This window comes from Ranitomeya variabilis, chromosome 1, assembly GCF_051348905.1.
Source record: "Ranitomeya variabilis isolate aRanVar5 chromosome 1, aRanVar5.hap1, whole genome shotgun sequence".
NCBI lineage: Eukaryota > Metazoa > Chordata > Amphibia > Anura > Dendrobatidae > Ranitomeya > Ranitomeya variabilis.
In genome coordinates, this window is record NC_135232.1 from 880712782 (window position 1) to 880739163 (window position 26382).

The 26382-nt window shown below is 47.1% G+C and overlaps 1 protein-coding gene across 1 annotated transcript in view; it reads right to left on the reverse strand.

Annotated features, from left to right (window-relative positions):
- UBE2D3 (ubiquitin conjugating enzyme E2 D3) overlaps positions 1-10465 on the reverse strand; it is an 84701-nt gene extending 74236 nt beyond the window's left edge. Inside the window, exon 1 of the mRNA XM_077278049.1 lies at positions 9985-10465. Coding sequence (XP_077134164.1) covers positions 9985-10008 — 24 coding nt within the window. The 5' untranslated portion in view covers positions 10009-10465. The remainder of the gene's footprint in view (positions 1-9984) is intronic.
- Between the last annotated feature and the right edge of the window lie 15917 nt (positions 10466-26382).

Here is a 26382-nt window from a genome sequence, read left to right on the forward strand (position 1 = left end):
CTTGATGACTACTTAGGTCTGTGCATGCGGTGTATTCGTATACTGTCTTACAATCACTGACATCAGCACAGATGGGTTGGTGGTTTGCTTCAGTCATTTTATTGCAAAATTTCAATTATTGGGTGAATTGGGGGCTATAAAAGGTGATTTCAGTTGTCACTTCTGCCCCGAACAGGCAAGTATTTCTGTTAACGGTTTGTATAATATCTGAAACATATCTTATAAAAGGCAGTCATAGGAAACCTCTGGGCATAGTTCTCTATAATGGGTTCCATCATTTTTACCTGAATAAGGAAAAGCATTCCAATTAAGTCAATCATGACACCTTTTTTTTTTTTGCAGTTTCCCCCTTCCTACTTTTTTTTTTTTTTTTTTAAAGGGAACCTGTTCACCCCCAAAATCGAAGATGAGCTAAGCCCACCAGCATCAGGGGCTTATCTACAGGATTCTGGAATGCTGTATATAAGCCCCCGATGTATCCTGAAAGATGAGAAAAAGATGTTCGATTATACTCACCTGGGTGGGCGGTGCGGTCCGAACCGATGGGCGTCGCGGTCCAGGGCCTCCTATCTTCATAGGATGATGTCCTCTTGTCTTCACGCTGCGGCTCCGGCCTCTGACCTTTCCCAGCGCCTGGGCACTGCAGTACTTTGCTCTGCCCTCAACAGGGCAAAGTTGGCATGCGCCAGAGCGTGAAGACAAGAAGAGGACGTCATCGTAAGAAGATGGGAGGCCCCGGAGAGGACCGCGACGCCCATCGTACGGGGACAGCCCCTGGGTGAGTATAATCTAACCTTTTTTTCTTATCTTTCAGGATACATCGGGGGCTTATCTACAGCATTACAGAATGCTGTAGATAAGCCCCTGATGCTGGCGGGCTTAGCTCATCTTCGATTTTGGGGGTGACAGGTTCCCTTTAATCTTTAATTTCAGTTTTGTGTTAATGATATGCTCGTGTTTTAAGGCGCGGTTCATGTATGTGGTGCTCTGTTTAGATATTCATAATGCAGACTGCTGACAGGTCACTGATCCCTCATTGACCTGTCCCCTAGTTTGCATAATGAATATACTAATGCGTCAGGACTGACCCGTGGAAGCGCTGGGTCGAGCGCGAAACGGCCGTCGTCGGTACCTGCACACTTCTGTCTTGCACACCCCCGAGCCGTGTAAAGCTACTTTAACACTTCCGTCTTTTTTCCTTTATCGCAATGGCAAAAAAACGGATCCTGCAAATGTGCCCGTGTGAATTTAACTAATGACACATTGCAACAGATGCACACATCGCATTTGTCGTGCGACGGATGCGTCGTGTTTTTGCGGTCCGACGTGACCAAACCCCCCCCCCCCCAAAAAAAAAAAAAACGTTCAATATAACTTTTTGTCCGTCGGCTCCGCTATTTCAGACCGTGCATGCGCGGCCGGAACTCCGTCCCCTCCTCCCCAGAACTCACAATGGGCAGCGGATGCGTTGTAAAACTGCATCCACTGCCCACGTTGTGCAAATCATCCGTCGGTACGTCGGGCCGACTGTTTGCGACGGCCCCGTACCGACGGATGTGTGAAAGTACCTTAAGGCTTTTGTATTATGATTGAATAAAGGAACCACACTACTTCAAGGATCAGTGAGTGCTGCTGCATCTTTTCTTATTCGTGGATGGTTATACTGCTTTTTCTATGCAAGCACCCGAAATCCGAAGGCGAGATTCTGGCATACATCAAGCATGACTGATGCCCGATTTCTGGTTACACTGGTGGTGTTACCTGCTTTTTTTCTTTATTGAATACTAATGCGTGTAATTAATTAATCGACCTGTCGGCTGCCTTTGACACAGTGGACCATTCCCTGTTATTACAGACCCTCTCATCCCTTGGCATCACAGACTTGGCCCTATCCTGGATCTCATCATACCCAACAGACCGGACATTCAGCGTCTCCCACTCACAAACCACCTCCTCACCTCGCCCCCTTTCTGTCGGAGTCCCACAAGGTTCAGTCCTAGGGCCCCTGCTCTTCTCCATTTATACCTTTGGCCTGGGACAGCTCATAGAATCTCATGGCTTTCAGTATCACCTCTATGCTGATGACGCACAGATCTACATCTCTGGACCAGATATCACCTCCCTACTAACCAGAATCCCTCAATGTCTATCGGCTATTTCATCCTTCTTCTCTGCTAGATTTCTGAAACTTAACATGGACAAAACAGAATTCATCATCTTTCTCCCCCCCCCCCCCCATCTCACGCGACCACCCCAACGAACCTATCCATTACAGTAAATGGCTGCCCACTCTCCCCAGTCCCACAAGCTCGCTGCCTCGGGGTAATCCTTGACTCTGATCTCTCCTTCAAAGCACATATCCAAGCCCTTTCCACTTCCTGGCGACTTCAACTCAAAAATATTTTACGAATCCGTACATTCCTCAGCCAAGAATCTGCAAAAACCCTAATCCATGCCCTCATCTCTCGCCTTGACTACTGCAACCTCCTGCTCTGTGGCCTCCCCTCGAACACCCCCTCCAATCTATTCTAAACTCTGCTGCCCGACTAATCCACCTGTCCCCCCCGCTATTCCCCGGCCTCTCCCCTCTGTCAATCCCTTCACTGGCTCCCCATTACCCAGAGACTCCAGTACAAAACCCTAACCGTGACGTACAAAGCCATCCACAACCTGTCTCCTCCTTACATCTGTGACCTCGTCTCCCGGTACTTTCCTACACGCGATCTCCTTCTCTACTCCCCTCTTATCTCCACTTCCCACAATCGTATACAAGATTTCTCTCGCGTATCACCTCTACTCTGGAACTTTCTACCACAACACATCAGACTCTCGCCTACCAACGAAACCTTCAAAAAGAGCCTGAAGACCCACCTCTTCCGACAAGCCTACAACCTGCAGTAACCACCGATCGACCAAACCGCTGCATGACTAGCTCTATCCTCGCCTACTCTATTCTCACCCATCCCTTGTAGATTGTGAGCCTTCGCGGGTAGGGTCCTCTCTCCTCCTGTACCAGTTATGACTTGTATTGTTTAAGATTATTGTACCTGTTTTTATTATGTATAGCCCTCCTTACATGTAAAGCGCCATGGAATAAATGGCGCTATAACAATAAATAATAATAGAAACAAAAAAGCATGTCACTTAATCAAAATGGCGGCGCCTGCTCACTCTCTTATCGGTTGGAGCCTATTATCTTCCTGTGTTTCACAGAAAAAAACAAAACCATCCATATGGCGGCATCGGGTGTGCCTGCGCATTAGGCTACTTTCACACTAGTCCGTCGGTAAGGGCCGTCGCAAACCGTCGGCCCGACATACAGTGTGTTAACAAAGCACAACGGGGGCAGCGGATGCAGTTTTTCAACGCATCCGCTGCCCCATTGTAATGTCCGGGGAGGAGGGGGCAGAGTTCCGGCTGCGCATGCACGGTCAGAAATGGCAAAAAACACCACAAAAAAGTTACATGTAACATTTTTTGGTGCCGATGGTCCGCCAAAACACGACGCATCCGTCGCACGACGGATGCGACGTGTGACCATACGTCGCAATGCGTCTCTAATGCAAGCCTATGGAGAAAAAAACGCATCCTGCGGGCAACTTTGCAGGATGCATTTTTTCTCCAAAACGATGCATTCCGACGTACAGCAAACAATGCTAGTGTGAAAGTAGCCTTAGCATCCATCGTGTTCAGATAGATGCTAATGTGCAAGTGCAGCCACCGGCTCCTTGTTGCTGCAGCCAAAAAAAAAAACGTACACAAGAAAATGGTGCCGGCGCTTGAGCAGTAGCATCTCGGTACGTGAGAGGCTAATGCGCAGGTGCAACCGACAGCGCCATATTGAAGGTGATTTTTATAGGCGCTAACCGATAAGAGAAAGTGCGCAGGTGCTGCCATTTTGATTAAGTGACTTTTTTTTAATTCATACATTAGTATATTCATTATGCAAACTAGGGGGCAGGGCATTGAGGATCAGTGACTTGTCAGCAGTCTATTATGGATATATAAATCAGAGCACCACATACATGAACCCCGCCTTAAGAAATGCACATATCATTAACTAAAAAAAGATTAAGAAACAAGATGGATTTCATCAACCAAGGTATTTTATTCGGTATAATGGCACAGACCTGACACTGTAGATTACTGTGCACAATCCTGCTGACAGGTTCCCTTTAGGTGCCATAAAAGCGAGAGAATTTTGGAAGGAAAAAAAAAACACGTATTAAACACCAAAGTAAATATATTTCTATAAGGTGCTACTGACATGAAATTCTCACCAGATGTCTAACAACCCATCCAATCCACACAGGCAAAGAAATCAAACCATAAAGGTCCATAAAATAAGGGGGATGCCCACTTCAAGGACAACCCCTTCTCGATGCCCACACTTGGTCCCAATAAAATAAAAGTTTATACTCTCCTCCTGATGCCGTTCCCGCGGTGTCGACACTTGTGCCGGGGCTCTAGTGCAGTTGAATGACACATGGTGACCCAATCAGATCTGGAGTTACTGTCCCCACCTTCTGTCAAATTGAACATGATGTCAGATCAGATGAAGCCCTGACTTCCTCTTGCCATCATACTGATGGCATTGACATAAGAATTTCTAAACCACTGTTGAGGCCATAATCCGGGAGCATAAAGAACAATTTCACCTCTGACATTTTGCACCGTTCTTTCTTCATATGTTCAATATCTTCTCCCTGCATCATTTCTCATTATTACACAACTTACTTTATGGATATCTATGGTGTGATTTCTTTGCCTGTGTGGATTGGATGGGTTGTTACCGATCTCATGAGAAAATTCATGTCAATACCACCTTTAAAAATAGATTTACTTAACTGTAACATGCTCAATTGTTATCGACAACATTAATATACAGAGGCTTGTTTTTTTATGGAACGAGTTAGTTTTGAAGGACAATTCACTTAATTATATAATGTAGTGGGGAAAATTTCATGTGGTGAAATGGTTAAAGAAAACTAATTCTACCTGTTTAGGCTATGTTCACACGTTCAGGATTTCCATCCTTTTTTTTTCCTGACTGAATCTGCAGGTCTCTGCAGAAAACGCAGGTGCGTTTTTGGTGCGTTTTTGGTGCGTTTTTTGGTGCGTTTTGTATGCAGTTTTCTCTGCAAATTGTCTGTGTTTGACACAAATAAAGCTTTAACTGCAGTGGGGGAAAAAAAAAAAAAGAAATGATGTCATTTCCTTGGCCAACCCTTTTCTTCTTCCATCCTCCATTTTGGGACTAAACACCAAAATGAGTGGACGTGTTTTGAATGACAGCGCTCCGCGTTTTGCGCCGCATGCGTCACTGCAGCGCACGCATCCGGGCGCAGAGGACGCAGCAAGTTGCATTTTTGCTGCGTCCAAAATCAATCAAAAAAAGGACGCATGCGGCGCAAAACGCAGCGTTGTGCATGCGTTTTGCTGCGTTTTACTTTGCGTTGTGTGTTGCGGCGCCGACGCTGCGGCGCACAACGCAAATGTGAACATAGCCTAAGTGCCACGTATTTAAGTGCCACGTGCCACGTATTTCAGTGCCACGTATTTCAGTGCCACGTATTTCAGTACCACGTATTTCAGTGCCACGTATCACGTATTTAAGTGCCACGTGCCACGTATTTTAGTGCCACGTATTTAAGTGCCACGTATCTCAGTGCCACGTGCCACGTATTTAAGTGCCACGTATTTCAGTGCCACGTATTTCAGTGCCACGTGCCACGTATTTCAGTGCCACGTGCCACGTATTTCAGTGCCACGTGCCACGTATTTCAGTGCCACGTATTTCAGTGCCACGTATTTCAGTGCCACGTATTTCAGTGCCACGTGCCACGTATTTCAGTGCCACGTGCCACGTATTTCAGTGCCACGTATTTCAGTGCCACGTGCCACGTATCTCAGTGCCACGTATTTCAGTGCCACGTGCCACATATTTCAGTGCCACGTGCCACATATTTCAGTGCCACGTATTTAAGTGCCACGTGCCACGTATCACGTATTTCAGTGCCACGTATTTAAGTGCCACGTGCCACGTATTTAAGTGACACGTATCATGTATTTAAGTGACACGTATCACGTATAAGTGACACGTGTCACGTATTTAAGTGACACGTATCACGTATAAGTGACACGTGTCACGTATTTAAGTGCCACGTATTTAAGTGCCACGTATCCCACAAAGATTTTCCACGGAGAACAGACACATCCAGAGATATGTCTGCTCTCCACGGATGCAGCAACACACTGACAGGAGCCATAGTTCCTGTCGGTGTGTCACTGCGCATGCGCGAGCGAGTTTACCGGCGGTCATTGACCCCGGCACTCTCGCTTAACGGCAGTGCTGCGTGGGAAAGTTCAACGCAGCTGTACTGCTGTTAACCGAGACGCCGGAGTCATTGAACTCCGGAACAGTACGCGACACACTGCTAGGAGCTTCGCTCCTGGCAGTGTATCGCCGGAGAGCAGCCGATCGGCGTGGGACACTCGTTTTATGGATTCTGCGGACAGGGAGTATGAATTTGGTTTATTATTTTGCGATTTTTTCCTGGAGGATCGAGGGCTTCGCCTACAAGTGTGCTGTTGGTGAGTATATACTCTATGTTATGTGTTGTATGTACTGTACTGTGTGTCATGTATGTGTATTGTGTGTAGGTGTTTTGTGTAACTTTACAACTGTGCTAAGTCGCCGGACACAGGGACAACTCTCCCATCCTAATACCGGATGGGAGTAGTAGTCCATACGGCGACTTAGCACAATGGTGGCACTAGCGTCGCATGGGGACACGCACACACACACGCATACACACACACATACACATACACACACACACACACACACAGACACAGACACACAGACACACACATACACACACATACACACACACACAGACACACATACCAAATCAATCAAACGGCCGACACGATCCCCATGCGCCGGTATGCCTCCATGTCTCTCCGCCCACGCACTTCCGGCCCCGCACTTCCGCCGGCTTCCCCGCACTTCCGGCTGCAGCGGTTCTGCACAACAAACCGCAGTAAAACCCGCAGATATATTTTTGATCTGCGGGTTTTACTGCGATTTTGACCTCACAATGGAGGTCTATGGGTGCAGAACCGCTGCGGTTCAGGAAGAAGAATTGACATGCTCCTTCTTTTTTCCGGGAGCTATTCAGCACGGCTTTTTTTTTAAATTTCCGGACCATGTGCACAGTGTGTCCTGTTTTCCATAGGGTACAGTGTACTGTACCCTGCATGGAAAACAGCTGCGGAACCGCAGCGGCAAAACCGCCGCTGTTCCGCGGTAAAAAACGCACTGTGTGAACATGGCCTTAGGGTTTTGTTTTTACTGCAATCATTATGGTGAGAGTGAACTGGAAACATGATTACTCAAGGTAAATATGATAACAGCGATACCAAGTTTTAAACAATTGCTTTCATATATTTAAGCAATAAAAAAAGCTCTAAGGAGGAGAAAAAAAAAAAACAGCAAATTTGCAGAAAAACTAAACTAATTGTGTAACTTCTGGTTTAAATAATTTTAAACTTTATAGATTCGACTAAGAGTAATAAAAAAACATCTGGTAATATATTAGTTTTAAGTTAGAATGAAGGTGTGTGCAAATTGGGGTTTAAAACTTTTTTTAATACTTATTTTTATATATATTTTTTTTGATTTCCTGAAGAACTTGAACCCACAATTGATTATACCATACACAGCAATCAAGGCTGTGGAGTCGGTGCTGTAGCCCAATTTGGTGGAGTCGGTGTCATGGAAATTGAGTCGTCGGAGGTTTGGCTTACTGACTCCACAGCCCTGACTGCAATATTACCTAATGTTTCAAGATAATCAGACACAAGTTGGACTTCAATGGAGGGCCAACATGGCCACCATAGCGCTTTCAGGATGCCTCTAGCCTACTTGATAACACATTACCACCCTGTGGCTGAATTGCCCAAGATTTGCCCATGTACTCTACTAAGTTAGCCTTTTAAATGTCACTGCTGTCAGCGATTGACAGCAACAAAGAGCTAACTATGGCCACCGCTGTTACATGGAGAGGTCTTTGTAAAAGTTGGCATCTGCCAAGTATGCTGTGGACTCAATTTGAGAAAACAGTTTTCCCACAACAGAGGTTACCCAGAGCTGCTGTCTTCATTCACTACCAGATTACCAGTGCTATGTATACCGTCCTTCTGTCTTCTCAGCGCCCACAGCTGTCAGCCAAGCAGCCGAATTACACCTAGTAGGATTGGAGAAACTTCAAAGCAGTGACACCAAGAAAAATGACTGCAGGTCCACGAGCAGCCATCCTTAAATCATAGATGTGCTATTGACACTCAAAGCAGTTGGGCAAAATTGCCATCAGCTTCGCTGTGAACAATATAAGGGTATGTTTCCATGTGGCATATTTACTGCGGATTGGATGCTGCCTACAGCCGCAGCATCCACATGTTACAGCATAGTGGAGGGGATTTTAGGTGACAAACTTGCGTATATGCACATGCGGCGCGTCTTTATAGACCGCAACAGGAGTACGAAAATGACCCGTAATGATGTAGCGGTCTCGTGCGACCGCTACATCATCTGAGTGCAATGCATTATTGGGACTGGAGCATCACGAGGAGCGGGAAAACTGCCGGGGACGCCAAAAGGTGAGAATATCCTGATTTATTATTTTTAACGTTTTTACTATTGATGCTGCATAGACATCAATAGTAAAGTTGGTCACACTTGTCAAACACTATGTTTGACAAGTGTGACCAACCTGTCAGTTTTCCAAGCGATGCTACAGATTGCTTGGAAAACGCTACAATTCTGCAAGCTAATTACGCTTGTAAAATGCTAGTGTTTAACGGGAATATACATGCCAATTCCGCATGAGATACCTGCGGCAGGAGTTGCGGAATTGCCGCGGCAATTCTGCAACGTGTGCACTTAGCCTAACAGTGAAAAGACAGACAAGAAAGTATTTTACATGATGCCCGACTGAAGTTAGAAGGAAAGAACAGCGTAGTCTGCTATTAATCACGTAATCTGCATTACTTATATTATCAAAACTAGAAACAAAAATTAGGATCAAGTCACCCTCCCTAATCTTTCACGACTGTCAAAGATCCAGGAAAGAAAAAAAAAAAATCTATACATACATGTATACACACACACACACAAGATTGCCATAGTGAAGGTGTGAACACGGAGTAACAAGGAAATAAGAGGGCCAACACTGCCGTGACATCTTTGTTAAAGATCTCATCCAAACTGCTGACAATTTGTGAGGTCTGAGCACCACGTCGTCACCGGACGAGTGATAGCCAACGCTGGCGCTCCCCAGGACGCGGGCATGCACCCGATCCATGACACTTCACCAAGGCAATAAGATCCAGGCCCAGCTTTCGGATGTGACCAATGGAGAGAGGGCCACTGGGGCCCCTGTGAGAACAGACGTGGGGCCCTCGGCAGGACAGAGCTGGGATGGCCTCTCGGGCCACAGTACACCGAGCCACATAGGCCTGCAGTCAGGAAGTGAAGCCAAGGAGGAAGTCCCATTAGTAGAGACGTAGCAGCAGTGAGGGGCTCGGAGCCGGGGCCCCGGGAAAGTGAAAGCAGCAGCCCGGGCGCCCTCCCACACGTGAGCGGCCAGCACCCGGCGGCGGCGGCTGTGCTAGTGTGCGGCAGCGCCGCCATCTTACACTGCGGGCTGAGCCATGGGAGGGAGCAGCCTGTACACGACGGTGCAGAGCGGCCGCCACAGCCAGGGCTCGGCTACACACGGCCGCCACCGCGGGCCAGAGCGCAGTGTGGGGGATGGGAAGGCGCAGAGACCCGCGAAAACCTCCTCTCCTGTCCGCCCGACTAGCGTGAGGGGCGCGGGGCCGGCGGCGGCTGCTGCTGCGCAGGGCGGCCATCCCCCAGGCCCGGGCCGCACTCCCGCGTCACACACCCCGGCCAGCACACGGTCTGCCGAGCCTCACCTTGTGGATCCGCTTCAGCGCCATGATGCTCTCGCTGCTGCCGGTGCCGGGCGGGTATTCGGGCGAGCTGGGCGGAGGAGGAGAGAGTCGAGGAAGAGGCGGAGAAAGAGGAGGTGGTGCTGCCCCCCCTCCAATATCCGGGACACGCTACAACCCGGAGCCGCCCACACACGTCGTAAGCGCGGACTGCAGGCGGGCGTCTCCCAACCACTGGCACCGGCCGCCTGGGCTATTAGTATGGCTTTTCTCTCGCCCCTCCCCCCGTTCTTCCGCCTCTGTCCTCAGCTCGTCGCCACCACCTTCGGGCTACCCCGGCCACGCACACCTCTACGTCACGGGCTGAGCTGCGGCTGGAGCTGTGCGGCGCGCTCTCTTCCTTCTCACGTAAGACACGCCCATTTGGCATCACGTGAAGCGCACGGCACCAGCTTGTGGGCGGGGCTGGCGGACGTGCGCGTGCCCGAGTCTTGAGGTGGTTGACAGCTGTGGGAAGAACAAAACATGGCAATGTGTGAAAAGTGATGTCACGCTTGCGGGGGTACGAGCGGAAGCGGCGGGACTCGCAACCTCAGCTTTTAGTTTCGGCTACTCCGCTTTCATGACGGAGTCCCGTGTTGGTGCGGCAATGCGTCACCAGTTGAATGACGTGGCCGGAGGAAAAGGGTGGCCCCTGACTGGGAATTGTGCTACTAACGAGCGTGAGTCTGCAGACTCTGGGACCTAGGCGCTGGGTACACTGTGTGTGTTACTGAGCGGAGGAGGGGCGTGAGGCGCGCAGCCTGACACTGGCGGACAGCACGGCCCGCGCACCCGCTGCGGCGCAGAAACGTCCAGAAGAGCGCGAGGTGGTAGCTAGGCGCGAGCCCGGAGTGGGCGTGGCCAAGCAGTGTGACGTCTGCGCCGAGGCTGTAACCGTCCTGGGAGGCAGTGCGCCTTGTGTGTGCCAGTGGCGGGAGAGCCACGAGCTGTGCACTGCGCTGCCCTTCCGACAGGGGCGCTAATGTGTCCGCCTGCCTTATGGGAAGGAATGCACTGCACGCTCACAGGACAAGTCGTCTGAACACAAGCTATAGGAGTACAAATAAACTTGGCCCTCAAAATGATGAAAGATGAGGATATTTCATTTAGTTTGCAGCCAGACAAAAATAGAAGAAATAACTGAACGTTTTCGGTCTCGCATTGGACCTTCCTCAGAGTATCTTGCTGGTTGCTGCATATGTAGATTATCAGATTATGTGCAGTCCTCCTGTCCAGCTCCCAGGCCCTCCGCACACCCGCGGCCGCCTCACAGGGATGCGCTGCACATAATCTGATCTACATATGCAGCAACCAGCCAGATACTCTGAGGAAGGTCCAATGTGAGACCGAAAACGTTCAGTTATTTCTTCTGTTTTTTGTCTGGAGGCAAAATAAATATTTCCTCATCTTTCATCATTTTGAGGGCCAAGTTTATTTTTGCTTAGATTACGGGTTGGATACCCTACTTGAGCACCATCCACAAGTTATTTTTTATTGAGTGCCTTGTCGTTCTCTATTTTCCAAGCTATAGTAATGTTACAGAACGTTGTCAGTCACATGACCTAGTGCTGCTATTATGGGGGCAGGTACACTAACAATGAGCCATTGCCTCCTGACTATAGATATAAAAAAAGAAAGTGGCTGTGCCCAGGAGACACGTTACCCACATAGGAAAAACCATTACTTTATAGGAAACATGTAATCTGATTCATGCTGCCCAAGCCCCGGGCTCCATGACACGGACGGGCTCCTCGATTCTCAGAAACGCTCTTTTGAGGTTACAGCCGGTGACAATGAGACTAATCTGGCCCCGGCCGGCTCTTCCCAGCACTGCTGATGCCTCGTGTCTGGTTTCTCCCTATGACACCTGAGGGTGAGGCCTGTCAATCATGTCACTGAGGAGAGCTGGCCGATTTTCAAAGTACGCCAGTGCGTTTCAGAGAAAGGTTTACCTTGCTATAATTTGTGCAGCATGAATCGCCTGCAGGTTCCCTCAAAAGGCCTTGTCAGGGACTGAAGTATTGATGACCTACCTTGTCATAGTTTAGGGTATCCATATGAGATCGGTGGGGGTCTGACACCCAGCAACCTCACTATGATATTAGTGGGGGTCTGACACCCAGAAGCAGCCGGACCATAGCAGCCCTGTACATTGCTTAGCGGCAGCTGCTACTGACTTTTGAGAACAAAGTAAAGTGAATTTATCAGCAGCGGAAGTAAGCAATGTAGCAATCTGCAATGTATCGACCCTTAAGTAGCTTAAGACCAGCCACACGTGTAGTTTTCAGCCAATCAGTGGGGGTAAAGCATAACCTATCTATGGATCAATATTTCAGTCTTTGACAACTGTGTTTATCTGTTGTTAAGATGCCCATCACTAGACAAAACGCAACGATCACATGATTATGTGATCTTTCTAACTCTTCCGATGGTAAAGGGGGGTTAGTATTGGTGTGGTATGTTTTTGTTTCAACATGGCAGGGCCTTTGCTCGCTTGATGGATAACCTACTGCTAATTGGATCTGGCATTGTTTTTTTTTTCCATTATTTTTATTTATATATTATTTATTGTTATAGCGCCATTTATTCCATGGCGCTTTACATGTGAGGAGGGGTATACATAATAAAAACAAGTACAATAATCTTAAACAATACAAGTCATAACTGGTACAGGAGGAGTGAGGACCCTGCCCGCGAAGGCTCACAATCTACAAGGGATGGGTGAGAATACAGGTGAGGATAGAGCTGGTCATGCAGCGGTTTGGTTGATCGGTGGTTACTGCAGGTTGTAGGCTTGTCGGAAGAGGTGGGTCTTCAGGTTCTTTTTGAAGATTTCGATGGTAGGCGAGAGTCTGATGTGTTGTGGTAGAGGGTTCCAGAGTAGGGGTGATACGCGAGAGAAATCTTGTATACGATTGTGGGACGAGGAGATAAGAGGGGAGTAGAGAAGGAGATCTTGTGAGGATCGGAGGTTGCGTGTAGGTAAGTACCGGGAGACGAGGTCACAGATGTATGGAGGAGACAGGTTGTGGATGGCTTTGTATGTCATGGTTAGAGCTTTGTACTGGAGTCTCTGGGCAATGGGGAGCCAGTGAAGGGATTGACAGAGGGGAGAGGCCGGGGAATAGCGGGGGGACAGGTGGATTAGTCGGGCAGCAGAGTTTAGAAAATAGATTGGAGGGGTGCGAGAGTGTTCGAGGGGAGGCCACAGAGCAGGAGGTTGCAGTAGTCAAGGCGAGAGATGATGAGGGCATGGACTAGGGTTTTTGCAGATTCTTGGTTGAGGAATGAACGGATTCGTGAAATATTTTGGAGTTGAAGTCGGCAGGAAGTGGAAAGGGCTTGAATATGTGGTTTGAAGGAGAGATCAGCGTCAATGATTACCCCGCGAGCTTGTGGGACTGGGGAGAGTGGGCAGCCATTTACTGTAATGGTTAGGTTTGTTGGGGTGGTCGCGTGAGATGGGGGAAAGATGATGAATTCTGTTTTGTCCATGTTAAGTTTCAGAAATATAGCGGAGAAGAAGGATGAAATAGTGGACAGACATTGAGGGATTCTGGTTAGTAGGGAGGTGATATCTGGTCCAGAGATGTAGATCTGTGTGTCATCAGCATAGAGGTGATACTGAAAGCCATGAGATTCTATGAGCTGTCCCAGGCCAAAGGTGTAAATGGAGAAGAGCAGGGGTCCAAGGACTGAACCTTGCGGGACTCCGACAGATAGGGGGCGAGGTGAGGAGGTGGTGTGTGAGTGGGAGACGCTGAATGTCCGGTCTGTTAGGTATGATGAGATCCAGGATAGGGCCAAGTCTGTGATGCCAAGGGATGAGAGGGTCTGTAATAATAGGGAATGGTCCACTGTGTCAAAGGCAGCCGACAGGTCGAGGAGGAGGAGAACAGAGTAGTGTCGCTTGCTCTTGGCGGTTAAGAGGTCGTTGGTGACTTTAGGGCAGTTTCAGTGGAATGGTGTGACCGGAAGCCAGATTGTAAGCGGTCAAAGAGGGAGCAAGAAGAGAGATGGGAGGACAGTTCAAGGTAGACGCATTGTTCCAGTAGTTTGGAGGCATAAGGGAGAAGTGATATAGGGCGATAGCTAGATACAGAGGATGGGTCAAGAGAGGGCTTTTTGAGGATAGGTGTGATGGAGGCATGTTTAAAGCTTGTGGGGAAAACACCAGTTGTTAGTGATAGGTTGAAGAGATGGGTTAGGGTTGGGATGAAGACTGTGGTGAGGTTTGGGATGAGGTGGGATGGGAGCGGGTCAAGTGCACAGGTGGTGAGATGCGATCTTGAGAGTAGAGTGGCGAGTTGATCTTCTGTAATGGTGGAGAAGTTGGTTTTGGAGGTGGAGGGCAGGGAAGTCGGGAGGAAGGGCTCTGGGGCTTGTTGATCAAAACTGTCTCTGATGTTATCAATCTTCTGCTTGAAGAATGAGGCAAAGTCTTCAGCGGAGATAAGTGGGGAGGGAGGAAAGAATTGAAGGTGTTGAATAACTGTTTAGGGTTGTGAGACAGGGAGGATATGAGAGATGAGAAGTAGGTTTGTTTAGCTGTGGCGAGTGTGGTCTTGAAAGTAGTGAGGGACTGTTTGAATGCATTGAAGTGGTCGTTGGAGTGGGATCTTTTCCATCTGCGCTCAGCAGCCCTGGAAGCTCGCCTCAGTTCTTTGGTCAGGCTGGTGTGCCAGGGCTGTCTGTTGATTTTGCGAGTTTTGGTATGTGTAAGTGGGGCAGCAGATTCCGAAGCTACAGCTATTGTGTTATATAGAGCAGCAGCGTCATCCGCATTGTGTATGGAACTTATGTCTGTGAGAGGGAGGGGGGATTCAGAGAATTAATGTAGGTCAAGATGTTTAAGATTTCTGCGAGGGTGTGAAAGTTTGTGGGGTGGGGATTGTAGACATGGAGTGGAGAGGGAAGAGAATGTGAGAAGGTTGTGGTCAGAGAGTGGAAGAGGTGAGATAGGTTAGATAGGGAGCAGAGGCGGGTGAAGATGAGGTCCAGTGTGTGACCATCTTTGTGAGTGGCTGCAGAAGACCATTGAGTGAGGCCGAAGGAGGAAGTGAGAGATAGAAGTTTAGTAGCAGCTGAGAGGGAAGTGTCAATGGGGATGTTGAAATCGCCCCATGATGATAGTGGGGATGTCCGCAGAAAGGAAATGAAGTAGCCAGGTGGTGAAGTGGTCAAAGAAGGTGGTGGCTGGCCCTGGGGGGCGGTAAATGGCAGCCAGTTGGAGGGGGAGTAGATGCGCACAGAGTGCACCTCAAAGGAAGGGAGGGTAACAGAGGGTGGCAGTGGGATTGGGGTGAAGGAGCAGTTATCTGACAGGAGAAAACCAACTCCTCCGCCATGCTTGCTGCTGGGGCGGGGTGTGTGAGAAAGGTGGAAGCCACCGTAAGAGAGTGCAGCAGGGAAGGCTGTGTCAGAAGGGGTGAGCCAGGTTTCCGTGTTGCGAGGAAGGAAAGTTTGGTAGTAACAAAAAGATCATGGATGTAGGGAAGCATAGCACCATTAATTCCATAGTGCTGTACATGAGAAAGGGGTTACATATAGAGTTCTAGATATAATTTACAGTTAATGAATTTACAATGACAGACTGGTACAGAGGGGAGAGGACTCTGTCCTTGCAGACTTGCATTCTACGGGATAATGGGGAAGAGACAAGGTCGGAGGTGCAGCAGCTCTGGTGATGATGAGGCGGCAGCTCTGGTGGTGGTGAGGCAGCAGAATGGTTATTGCAGGCTGTAGGCTTTCCTGAAGAGATGGGTTTTCAGGTTCCGTCTGGTGGTGGATAATCGGACGTGTTGAGGCGTGGAATTCCAGAGGATGGGGGATATTCGGGAGAAATTTTGGAGGTGGTTGTGTGAAGAACAAATAAGTGTGGAGAGTAGGAGGTCTTTGGAGGATCGAAGATTACGTGAGGGGAAGATATTGGGAGATTAGTTCAGAGCTATAGGGAGGGGACAGGTTGTGGATGGCTTTGCAGATCAGTGTTAGTAGTTTGAACTGGATTTGTTGGGGAATTGGGAGCCTGTGGAGGGATTTCCAGAGAGGAGAAGCAGGGGAGGAGAGAGGTGGATTAGGCTGGCAGCAGAGTTGAGGACAGACTGGAGTGGTTAAAGAGAGTTAGCGTTGAGGTCACAGAGTAGGGTGTTGCAGTAGTCGAGGTGGGAGATGAGGGCATGCACAAGAGTTTTAGTAGATTGAGAGCTGAGGAAGAGACGGATTCTGGCAATATTTTTGAGTTGGAGGCGACGGGGTGGCAAGAGTTTGGACGTGCGGTTTGAAAGACAGGGCAGAGTCGAGAGTTACTCCGAGGCAGCGGATTACAGGTGCGGGAGAGAGAGTGATGCCGTTTACCATAATAGATAGATAGAGGGATTCTGGACAGCAGGGAGGTGACATCTAGGCCAGAGTGGTAAATCTGAGTGTCATCCGCATACAGATGGTACTGGAAGCCAAAGGACTTTGAGTTGTCCTAGGCCAAGGGTATAGATGGAAAAAAAGTAGGGGCCCCAGGACACATCCTTGAGGGACACCAACATAGAGAGGGCGGGATGAGGAAGGAGGTAGTGTGCGAGTGGGAAACGCTAAATGTGCGGTCAGAAAGGTATGAGGCAATCCATGACACGGCAAGGTCTTTGATGCCAAGGGAAGAAAGCTTTTTTGCTCTTTTTCTTGAAAAAAAAAAAGAAACTGCATACTTAGCCAAACATGCAAGCTTATAGTTGACCAAAAAAATCTGAAAAAGAATAACAAAGACCAAAATGTAAAAACATTATTGGTTGTTTTTTTTTTTTTACACAAAAGAATAAATACATTTCTAAATGGGTAAGGAGGTAATCACTATAGAAATAAAATGGCTGCCATCTCGTTACACTGACAGAACCTGGTCCCAGAATGTTAATTGGACAGATGCATGTGAAGTAAGAAGCTAACCTGGAGATAATTCTGTTTTGTAATTTTAAGATATCTTCAGACACAACCATTGACCATTATTCCGAAAGATGTAGAACAGCAGTGTGACCAACTTCATTTTACTTTAACCCCTTTACCCCCAAGGGTGGTCTGCAGGTTAATGACTGGGCCAATTTTTACAATTTTGACCACTGTCCCTTTATGAGGTTATAACTCTGGAACGCTTCAACAGATCTTGATGATTCTGACATTGTTTTCTCATGACATATTGTACTTCATGATAGTGGTAAGATTTATTTGATATTACCTGTGTTTATTTGTGGAAAAAAACGTAAATTTGGCGAAAATTTTGAAAACTTCGCAATTTTCCAACTTTGAATTTTCATGCCCTTAAATCACAGAGATATGTCACACAAAATACTTAATAAGTATAATTTCCCACATGTCTACTTTACATCAGCACTATTTTGGAACCAACATTTTTTTTGTTAGGGAGTTATAAGGGTTAAAAGTTGACCAGCAAATTCTCATTTTTACAACACCCATTTTTTTTTAGGGACCACATCACATTTGAAGTCACTTTGAGGGGTCTATAAGATAGAAAATACCCAAGTGTGACACCATTCTAAAAACTGCACCCCTCAAGGTGCTCAAAACCACATTCAAGAAGTTTATTAACCCTTCAGGTGTTTCACAGGAATATTTGGAATGTTTAAAAAAAAAATCGAACCTTTTAAATTTTTTTCACAAAAAATTTAATTCAGCTCCAATTTATTTTATTTTACCAAGGGTAACAGGAGAAATTGGACCCCAAACATTGTTGTACAATTAGTCCTGAGTATGCCGATACCCCATATGTGGGGCTAAACCACTGTTTGGGCGCATGGCAAAGCTCGGAAGGGAAGGAGCGCCGTTTGACTTTTCAGTGCAAAATTGACTGGAATTGAGATGGGACGCCATGTCGCGTTTGGAGAGCCCCTGATGTGCCTAAACATTGAAACCCCCCACAAGTGACACAAATTTGGATAGTAGACCCCCTAAGGAACTTATCTAGATGTGTTGTGAGAACTTTGAACCCCCAAGTGTTTCACTACAGTTTATAACGAAGAGCCGTGAAAATAAAAAAATAAAAAATTCCCACAAAAATGATTTTTTAGCCCACAAGTTTTTATTTTCCCAAGGGTAACAGGAGAAATTGGACCCCAAAAGTTGTTGTCCAATTTGTCCTGAGTACGCTGATACCCCATATGTGGGGGGGGGGATCACCGTTTGGGTGCATGGCAGAACTTCGAAGGGAAGGAGCGCCATTTGGAATGCAGACTTAGGTGGAATGGTCTGCAGGCGTCACATTGCGTTTGCAGAGCCCCTGATGTACCTAAACAGCAGAAACCCCCCATACCGGAAACTAGACCCCCCAGGTAACTTATCTAGACGAGATGTGGTGTGAGAACTTTGAACCCCAAAGTGTTTCACTACAGTTTATAACACAGAGCCGTGAAAATAAAAAATCTTTTTTTTCCACAATAATTATTTTTTAGCCCCCAGTTTTGTATTTTCCCAAGGGTACCAGGAGAAATTGGACCCCAAATGTTGTTGTCCAATTTGTCCTTAGTATGCTGATACCCCATATGTGGTGGGGAACCACCATTTGCATGCATGGCAGAGCTCGGAAGGGAAGGAGTTGACATGGATTAAAGTTGACTCAACCTCTGTCCTGTGTCCTTGTGTGTACCACATTGGGCATGGAGAAAAGAAAGAAGACCAAAGAACTGTCTGAGGACTTGAGAAACCAAATTGTGAGGAAGCATGAGCAATCTCAAGGCTACAAGTCCATCTCCAAAGACCTGAATGTTCCTGTGTCTACCGTGCGCAGTGTCATCAAGAAGTTCAAAGCCCATGGCACTGTGGCTAACCTCCCAAGATGTGGATGGAAAAGAAAAATTGACAAGAGATTTCAACGCAAGATTGTGCAGATGTTGGATAAAGAACCTCGACTAACATCCAAACAAGTTCAAGCTGCCCTGCAGCCCAAGGGTACAACAGTGTCAACCCGTACTATCCGTCGGCATCTGAATGAAAAGGGATTGTATGGTAGGAGACCCAGGAAGACCCCACTTCTTACCCCGAGACATAAAAAAGCCTGGCTGGAGTTTGCCAAAACTTACCTGAAAAAGCCTAAAACGTTTTGGAAGAGTGTTCTCTGGTCAGATGAGACAAAAGTAGAGCTTTTTGGGCAAAGGCATCAACATAGAGTTTACAGGAGAAAAAAAGAGGCATTCAAAGAAAAGAACACGGTCCCTACAGTCAAACATGGCGGAGGTTCCCTGATGTTTTGGGGTTGCTTTGCTGCCTCTAGCACTGGACTGCTTGACCGTGTGCATGGCATTATGAAGTCTGAAGACTACCAACAAATTTTGCAGCATAATGTAGGGCCCAGTGTGAGAAAGCTGGGTCTCCCTCAGAGGTCATGGGTCTTCCAGCAGGACAATGACCCAAAACACACTTCAAAAAGCACTAGAAAATGGTTTGAGAGAAAGCACTGGAGACTTCTAAGGTGCCCAGCAATGAATCCAGACCTGAATCCCATAGAACACCTGTGGAGAGATCTACAAATGGCAGTTTGGAGAAGGCACCCTTCAAATATCAGGGACCTGGAGCAGTTTGCCAAAGAAGAATGGTCTAAAATTCCAGCAGAGCATTGTAAGAAACTCATTGATGGTTACTGGAAGTGGTTGGTCGCAGTTATTTTGGCTAAAGGTTGTGCAACCAAGTATTAGGCTGAGGGTGCCAATACTTTTGTCTGGTTCATTTTTGGAGTTTTGTGTGAAATGATCAATGTTTTGCTTTTTGCTTCATTCTCTTTTGTGTTTTTTTCATTTAAGACAAATTAAATGAAGATAATAATACCGAAGAATTTGCGTTTGCAATCATTTTCAGGAAGAAACTGAGTATTATCTGACAGAATTGCAGGGGTGTCAATACTTTTGGCCATGATTGTAGATGGAATGGTCTGCAGGCGTCACGTTGCATTTGCAGAGCCCCTGATGTACCTAAACAGTAGAAACCCCCCACACGTGACCCCATATTGGAAACTAGACCCCCCAAGGAACTTATCTAGATGTGTTGAGAGAACTTTGAACCCTCAAGTGTTTCACTACAGTTTATTACGCAGAGCCGTGAAAATAAAAAATCTTTTTCTCCTACAAAAATGATTTTTTAGCCCCCAAATTTTTATTTTCCCAAGGGTAGCAGGAGAAATTGGACCCCAAAAGTTGTTGTCCAATTTGTCCGGAGTACGCTGATACTCCATATGTGGGAGGGGAACCACCGTTTGGGCGCATGGCAGAGCTCGGAAGGGAAGGAGCGCCATTTGGAATGCAGACTTAGATGGAATGGTCTGCAGGCATCACATTGCGTTTGCAGAGCCCCTGATGTACGTAAACAGTAGAAACCCCCCACAAGTGACCCCATATTGGAAACTAGACCCCCCCAAGGAACTTATCTAGATGTGTTGTGAGAACTTTCAACCCCCAAGTGTTTCCCTACAGTTCATAACGCAGAGCCGTGAAAATAAAACAATAATTTTTTTCCCACAAAACTGATTCTTTTAGCCCCCAAATTTTTATTTTCCCAAGGGTAACAAGAGAAATTGGACCCCAAAAGTTGTCCAATTTGTCCTGAGTACGTTGATACCCCATATGTTGGGGTCAAGCCCTGTTTGGGCGCACGGGAGAGCTCGGAAAGGAAGGAGCACTGTTTTACTTTTTCAACGCAGAATTGGCTGGAATTGAGATCGGACGCCATGTCGCGTTTGGAGAGCCCCTGATGTGCCTAAACAGTGGAAATCCCCCAATTCTAACTGAAACTCTAACCCAAACACAACCCTAATCCCAGCCATAACCCTAACCACAACCCTAACCCGAACACGCCCCTAACCCTAATTCCAACCATACCCCTAACCCCAACATACCTCAATTCCTAATCCCAACTTTAACCACACCCCTTACTCCAACACACCCCTAACCCTAATCCCAACCATAACCCTAACCACACCACCAACCCTGACATACCCCTAATCCCAACCATAAATGTAATCTAAACCCTAACTTTAGCCCCAACCCTAATTTTAGCCCCAACCCTAACCCTAATGGGAAAATGGAAATAAATACATTTTTTTTATTTTATTATTTTTCTCTAACTAAGGGGGTGATGAAGGGGGGTTTGATTTACTATTTATAGCTGGGTTTTTTAGCGGATTTTTATGATTGGCAGCTGTCACTAAAAGACGCTTTTTATAGCAAAAAATAGTTTTATTATCTCCACATTTTGAGAGCTATAACTTTTTCATATTTTGGTCCAAAGAGTCATGTGAGGTCTTGTTTTTTGCAGGACGAGTTGACATTTTTATTAGTACCATTTCCGGGCACGTGACATTTTTTGATCGCTTTTTATTTCGATGTCAGGACTCTGAACATTTTGATTACCTTTTGTGCATTACTGCCCTTTTCCAAGATGGCATCTTTGGTCTCATGTGCACTGTGTCTTCCTGCTATATAACTCCACCCCAGCCTTTAGTCTGTGCTAAAGTATTCTGCCTTGCATCCAGCTCCACCCTGGCGACTCCCTGGCTTTGCACTGCTCCTGTGAACCTGTGTGGAGATCCTGCTACTCAGCTCTGAGTTTCTGCTGCATACATCCGTTTCCAGTAATCCTCCATCTGGCTGCTTGTGTTTGTTTCCATCTGCATTTGCTGGACATGTAAGCTGTTGCTGCTCTGCTTAAACCTGAGACTTTTACCCAGGCCTCCCTGGTTGTGTTAAGATATTATTTGAACTGCCTTATAAGCATATCTATCTGTGTTTGGACTACCAAGGACTTATTCGTGTCAAGTATCCTCAAGAATAATTGTGCTTCATAGACTTTCTGCGTGATTGCACTTTTCTCTGAAGTTTCCTATAGACTGTTAAGCTGCGTTTATATTTACACCAAGTGTTGTGGACTTGAGTTTCTCTCCGCACCTGTTTGAATCACCGTGTTATAATATAGACTTTACCACTTATAAAACTGTGTCCCGTAGTTGTCTTGTTCCATGCAAAGAGTCTCCTGAGTTATCCCTTATAATCATTACATCCGATTTTTGTGAGGCAGAATGACCAAAAACCAGCTATTCATGAATTTCTTTGAAGGGGGGAGGCATTTATACAGTTCCACGTTTGGTAAAATTGATAAAGCAGTTTTATTCTTCGGGTCAGTAAGATTACAGCGATACCTCATTTATATCTTTTTTTAATGTTTTGGCGCTTTTATACAATAAAAACTTATATAAAAAACTAGATGGTGGCCCGATTCTAACGCATCGAGTATTCTAGAATATGTATGTATGTATGTATGTATGTATGTATGTATGTATGTATATATATAGCAGCCACACAGTATATAGCACAGGCCACGTAGTATATAGGAGCCTTGTAGTATATAGCAGACAAATACGTGGCCTGTGCTATATACTTTGTGGCTGCTATATACACTGTGTTCCAAATTATTACGCAACTGACATTTTTCTTGGATTTTCCTAAATGGTTGTTGCAAATGACAGTCAGTCTAATAAAAGTAATCACCCGTTAGAGTATACATCGAATTTTATTGAAGAAACCTCCCAATGATAACAGTATAATCTCCAAAATGAATAAAAACTTAAAATGCACTGTTCCAAATTATTATGCACAGTGGAATTTCTAAACATTTGATATGTTTTAAAGAACTGAAAATGCTCATTTGTGGAATTTGCAGCATTAGGAGGTCACATTAACTGAACAAAAATGCTATTTAACTCCAAAATATCCTAACGGGCCAAGATACATGTTAACATAGGAACCCTTCTTTGATATCACCTTCACAATTCTTGCATCCATTGAACTTGTGAGTTTTTGGAGAATTTCTGCTTGTATTTCTTTGCATGAAGTCGGAATAGCCTCCCAGAGCTGCTGTTTTGATGTGAACTGTCTCCCACCCTCATAGATCTTTTGCTCAATGATACTCCAAAGGTTCGCTATAGGGTTGTGGTCAGGGGAAGATGGTGGCCACACCATGAGTTTATCTCCTTTTATGCCCATAGCAGCCAATGAGGTATTCTTTGCAGCATGAGATGGTGCATGATGTCATGCATGAAGATGATTTTGCTCCTGAAGGCACATTTCTGCTTTTTATACCATGGAAGAAAGTTGTCAGTCAGAAACTCTATACAGTATACTTTGCAGAGGTCATTTTCACACCTTCAGGAACCTTAAAGGGCCCTACCAGCTGTTTCTCCATGATTCCAGCCCAAAACATGACTCCTCCACCTCCTTGCTGACGTTGCAGCCTTGTTGGGACATGGTGGCCATCCACCAACCATCCACTACTCCATCCATTTGGACCATCCAGGGTTGCTCAACGCTTATCAGTAAACAAGACTGTTTGGGAATTAGTCTTCATGTATGTGTGGGCCCACTGCAACCGTTTCTGCTTGTGAACACTGTTTAAGGGTGGCCAAAAAGTAGTTTTATGCACCACAGCAAGCCTCTGAAGGAGCCTACACCTTGAGGTTCGAGGGACTCCAGAGGCACCAGCAGCTTCAAATATCTGTTTGCTGCTTTGTAATGGCTTTTTAGCAGCTGCTCTCTTAATCCGATGAACTTGCCTGGCAGAAATCTTCCTCATCATGCCTTTATCAGCATAAACACATCTGTGCTCGGATACAGCCACAAATCTCTTAACAGTACGATGATCACGCTTAAGTTTTCGGGAAATTTCTAATGTTTTCATCCCTTCACCAAGGCATTGCACTATTTGATGCTTTTCGGCAGCAGAGAGATCCTTTTTCTTTCCCATGTTACTTGAAAACTGTGACCTGCTTAATAATGTGGAACATCATTTCTAAGTAGTTTTCCTTTAATTAGAATCACCTGGAAAACCAATTATCACATGTGTTTAAGATTGATTTCAGTGATACATTGAGCCCTGAGACACAATACCATCCACGAGTTTATTTGAAAAACAAAACAATGAAATCTTTGACACTTAAATCCATTTGCATAATAATTTGGAACACAGTGTACATACATATTGTAGAATACCCAATGCTTTAATACAGCCCAAACAGTATATAACAGCCCACGCAGTATATAGCAGCCACGCAGTATATAGCACAGGCGACGTAGTATATTTGTATTTATTGGAACAATATTTTTTTTTTATTTATTTAGGAATTTTTTTTATTTTTTTTTTACACATGTAAATATATATATATTTTTTTACTTTGTCCCAGGGTGGGACATCATGGTATAGTGTCAAATCGCTGATCTGACACTTTGCAAAGCACTGTGTCAGATCAGCGACCTGACCGGCAGTGCTGCAGGCTTGCCGGCGCCTGGTCTGAGCAGGCGCTTGCAAGCCACCTCCCTGCAGGACCTGGAAGGAGCCTCGCTGCCATTTTGAATCCGGGACCTGCAGGGAGGAGACGCTTGGAACAATGCGATCACATCGCGTTGTTCCAAGGGTCTCAGGGAACCACGCAGGGAACCCCCTCCCTGCGCGATGCTTCCCTATGCTGCCGAAACGCTGCAATCATGTTTGATCGCAGTGTTCCGGAGGTTATTGTGCCAGGAGCGGTCTGTGACAGCTCCTGGTTCATAGTGCCGGATGTCAGATGTGATAGTCAGCTGACACCCGGCTGTGCTCCCCCCCCGTGAGCGCAGCTGATATGTGATGACATACTATACCGTCGGTGGTCATAGGGGCCCAGACCACTTCGACGGGATAGTACGTCGGATGTCAGAAAGGGGGTAATAACTGGTATTTCCAATATTTCATGAGAAAGATGGTGAACAGCAATGTGAACAGCCTATTCTTTATCGGTCGTCCATGACAGCACTACGGAGAGAGGGGATCCGCCCTTCAGGAACAGGAAACCTACAGATACATAAGGGCGGCACCTCTCCCACGCATCAGTTGGTTTTCTGTTCCTGGAGGACAGGATTCCCTGCTGATACGACTTTGTTCACCTATCAATACCCAGGCCGGCTGTCCGACCCAGGTAGCGAGGGGGTCTCCTACCTCGGGCAGTGCGGGTCCCTGGAAGCGCCACGGTGGGTCCGGGTAGGGCTCCACGACAGTGAGCGGTGCAGTGTGGAGCGACGTCCGGAGGAGGTCCATCCCCAGTGGTCAGCGAGGTGAGTATGTCCCCCTCCGGGGTCCGCTCACCCCCCTGGGCCTCGGTCTTCCCCACTCTGATCCCCGTTGGTGCGGTGCGGTGCGGCGTCCTGTGTGCTCCTTTCGATTCGGGACCGGAGTTGGGGGTCGGACGCCGGCCTCTGCCGCGGTCACCGCTGGGCTGCGGCCGCGGAAGCGGCGGTAGTGTAGCGGGGGGCGGCTGGGTGGTCCGGCGGCACCGTTCCCCTGCTTCCGGGTGCGTTCCTGAGCGTTCTGCCCGAAACCGGAAGTGACGCGCAGGGGGCGGGGCCAGGACCGGAAGTAAAAAAAACGGCCGGTTTTTTTCTAAAAACGCCGCTGTCCTGCATGCGGCGGGGGCGGGGGGGGGGGGGCGTTTGGGTGCAGGGGGGGGTGGAGCAGTGACCTGCAAGTCGGGGGGGTGGATTTGGCCACACACCTGCACTGATTCCGGATCCGGGGGAAGGGCTATTTATAGCCAAACAGAATGCTGCAGCACTGCTTGTGAGCCCATCTGCAGCTATGGATGAGCCGGAAGCTGCCGTCGGTCTGCTGGAGCAGGAGCAGGACGGATCCTCGGAGAAGTCCCATGCGAACCCCCAGCTGAAGACCCGCGGACGCAGTAACCAGACCAGTCGCAGATCTAAACAGAAGGATCTGGACCGACCCCCCAGTAATCCGGTACCTACCGCTACTGCCTGGGTAAGAGATCTTCGTGAATGTACCCTGATGCAGTCTTTTCCTATGTTTATTTCCGTAGGGGAAAAAAAGCGCTGGTAAATCAAAAAACAAGGAGTGCGCGCTATGCGCTTGCCCTTTGCCAGACGCCTACCCTAAGAGACTTTGTCAGTCGTGTGTACGGCAGACGGTAGGAAATAAATTGATGGGAACACTGATAGCGGTAGCGCCAGATAAATTACATAGCCTTTTTCTCCGCTCCCATAGGTGGCGGAAGAGTCTCCTGATTTCACATCAAGCCTTAGGGAGATTATCAGGAAGGAGGTGAAGGATTCCCTGAAATCCCTGTCCCGGGGGGAGTCTTCCAAAAGAAGAAGGGAGCCTAGCGCCTCAGATTCGGATTCGTCCGCTGGCCCTGGTAGAGAGAATGGGTCAGACGGTTTCCCATTGGACCAAATGGACAAACTTATTAAATCAGTTAGATCCACCATGGGTGTGGCTGATGAAAGGCCAGAACTCTCAGCACAGGACCTAATGTTTGGCGGTCTAGACCCTAAAAAGCGTAGGTCTTTTCCGCTC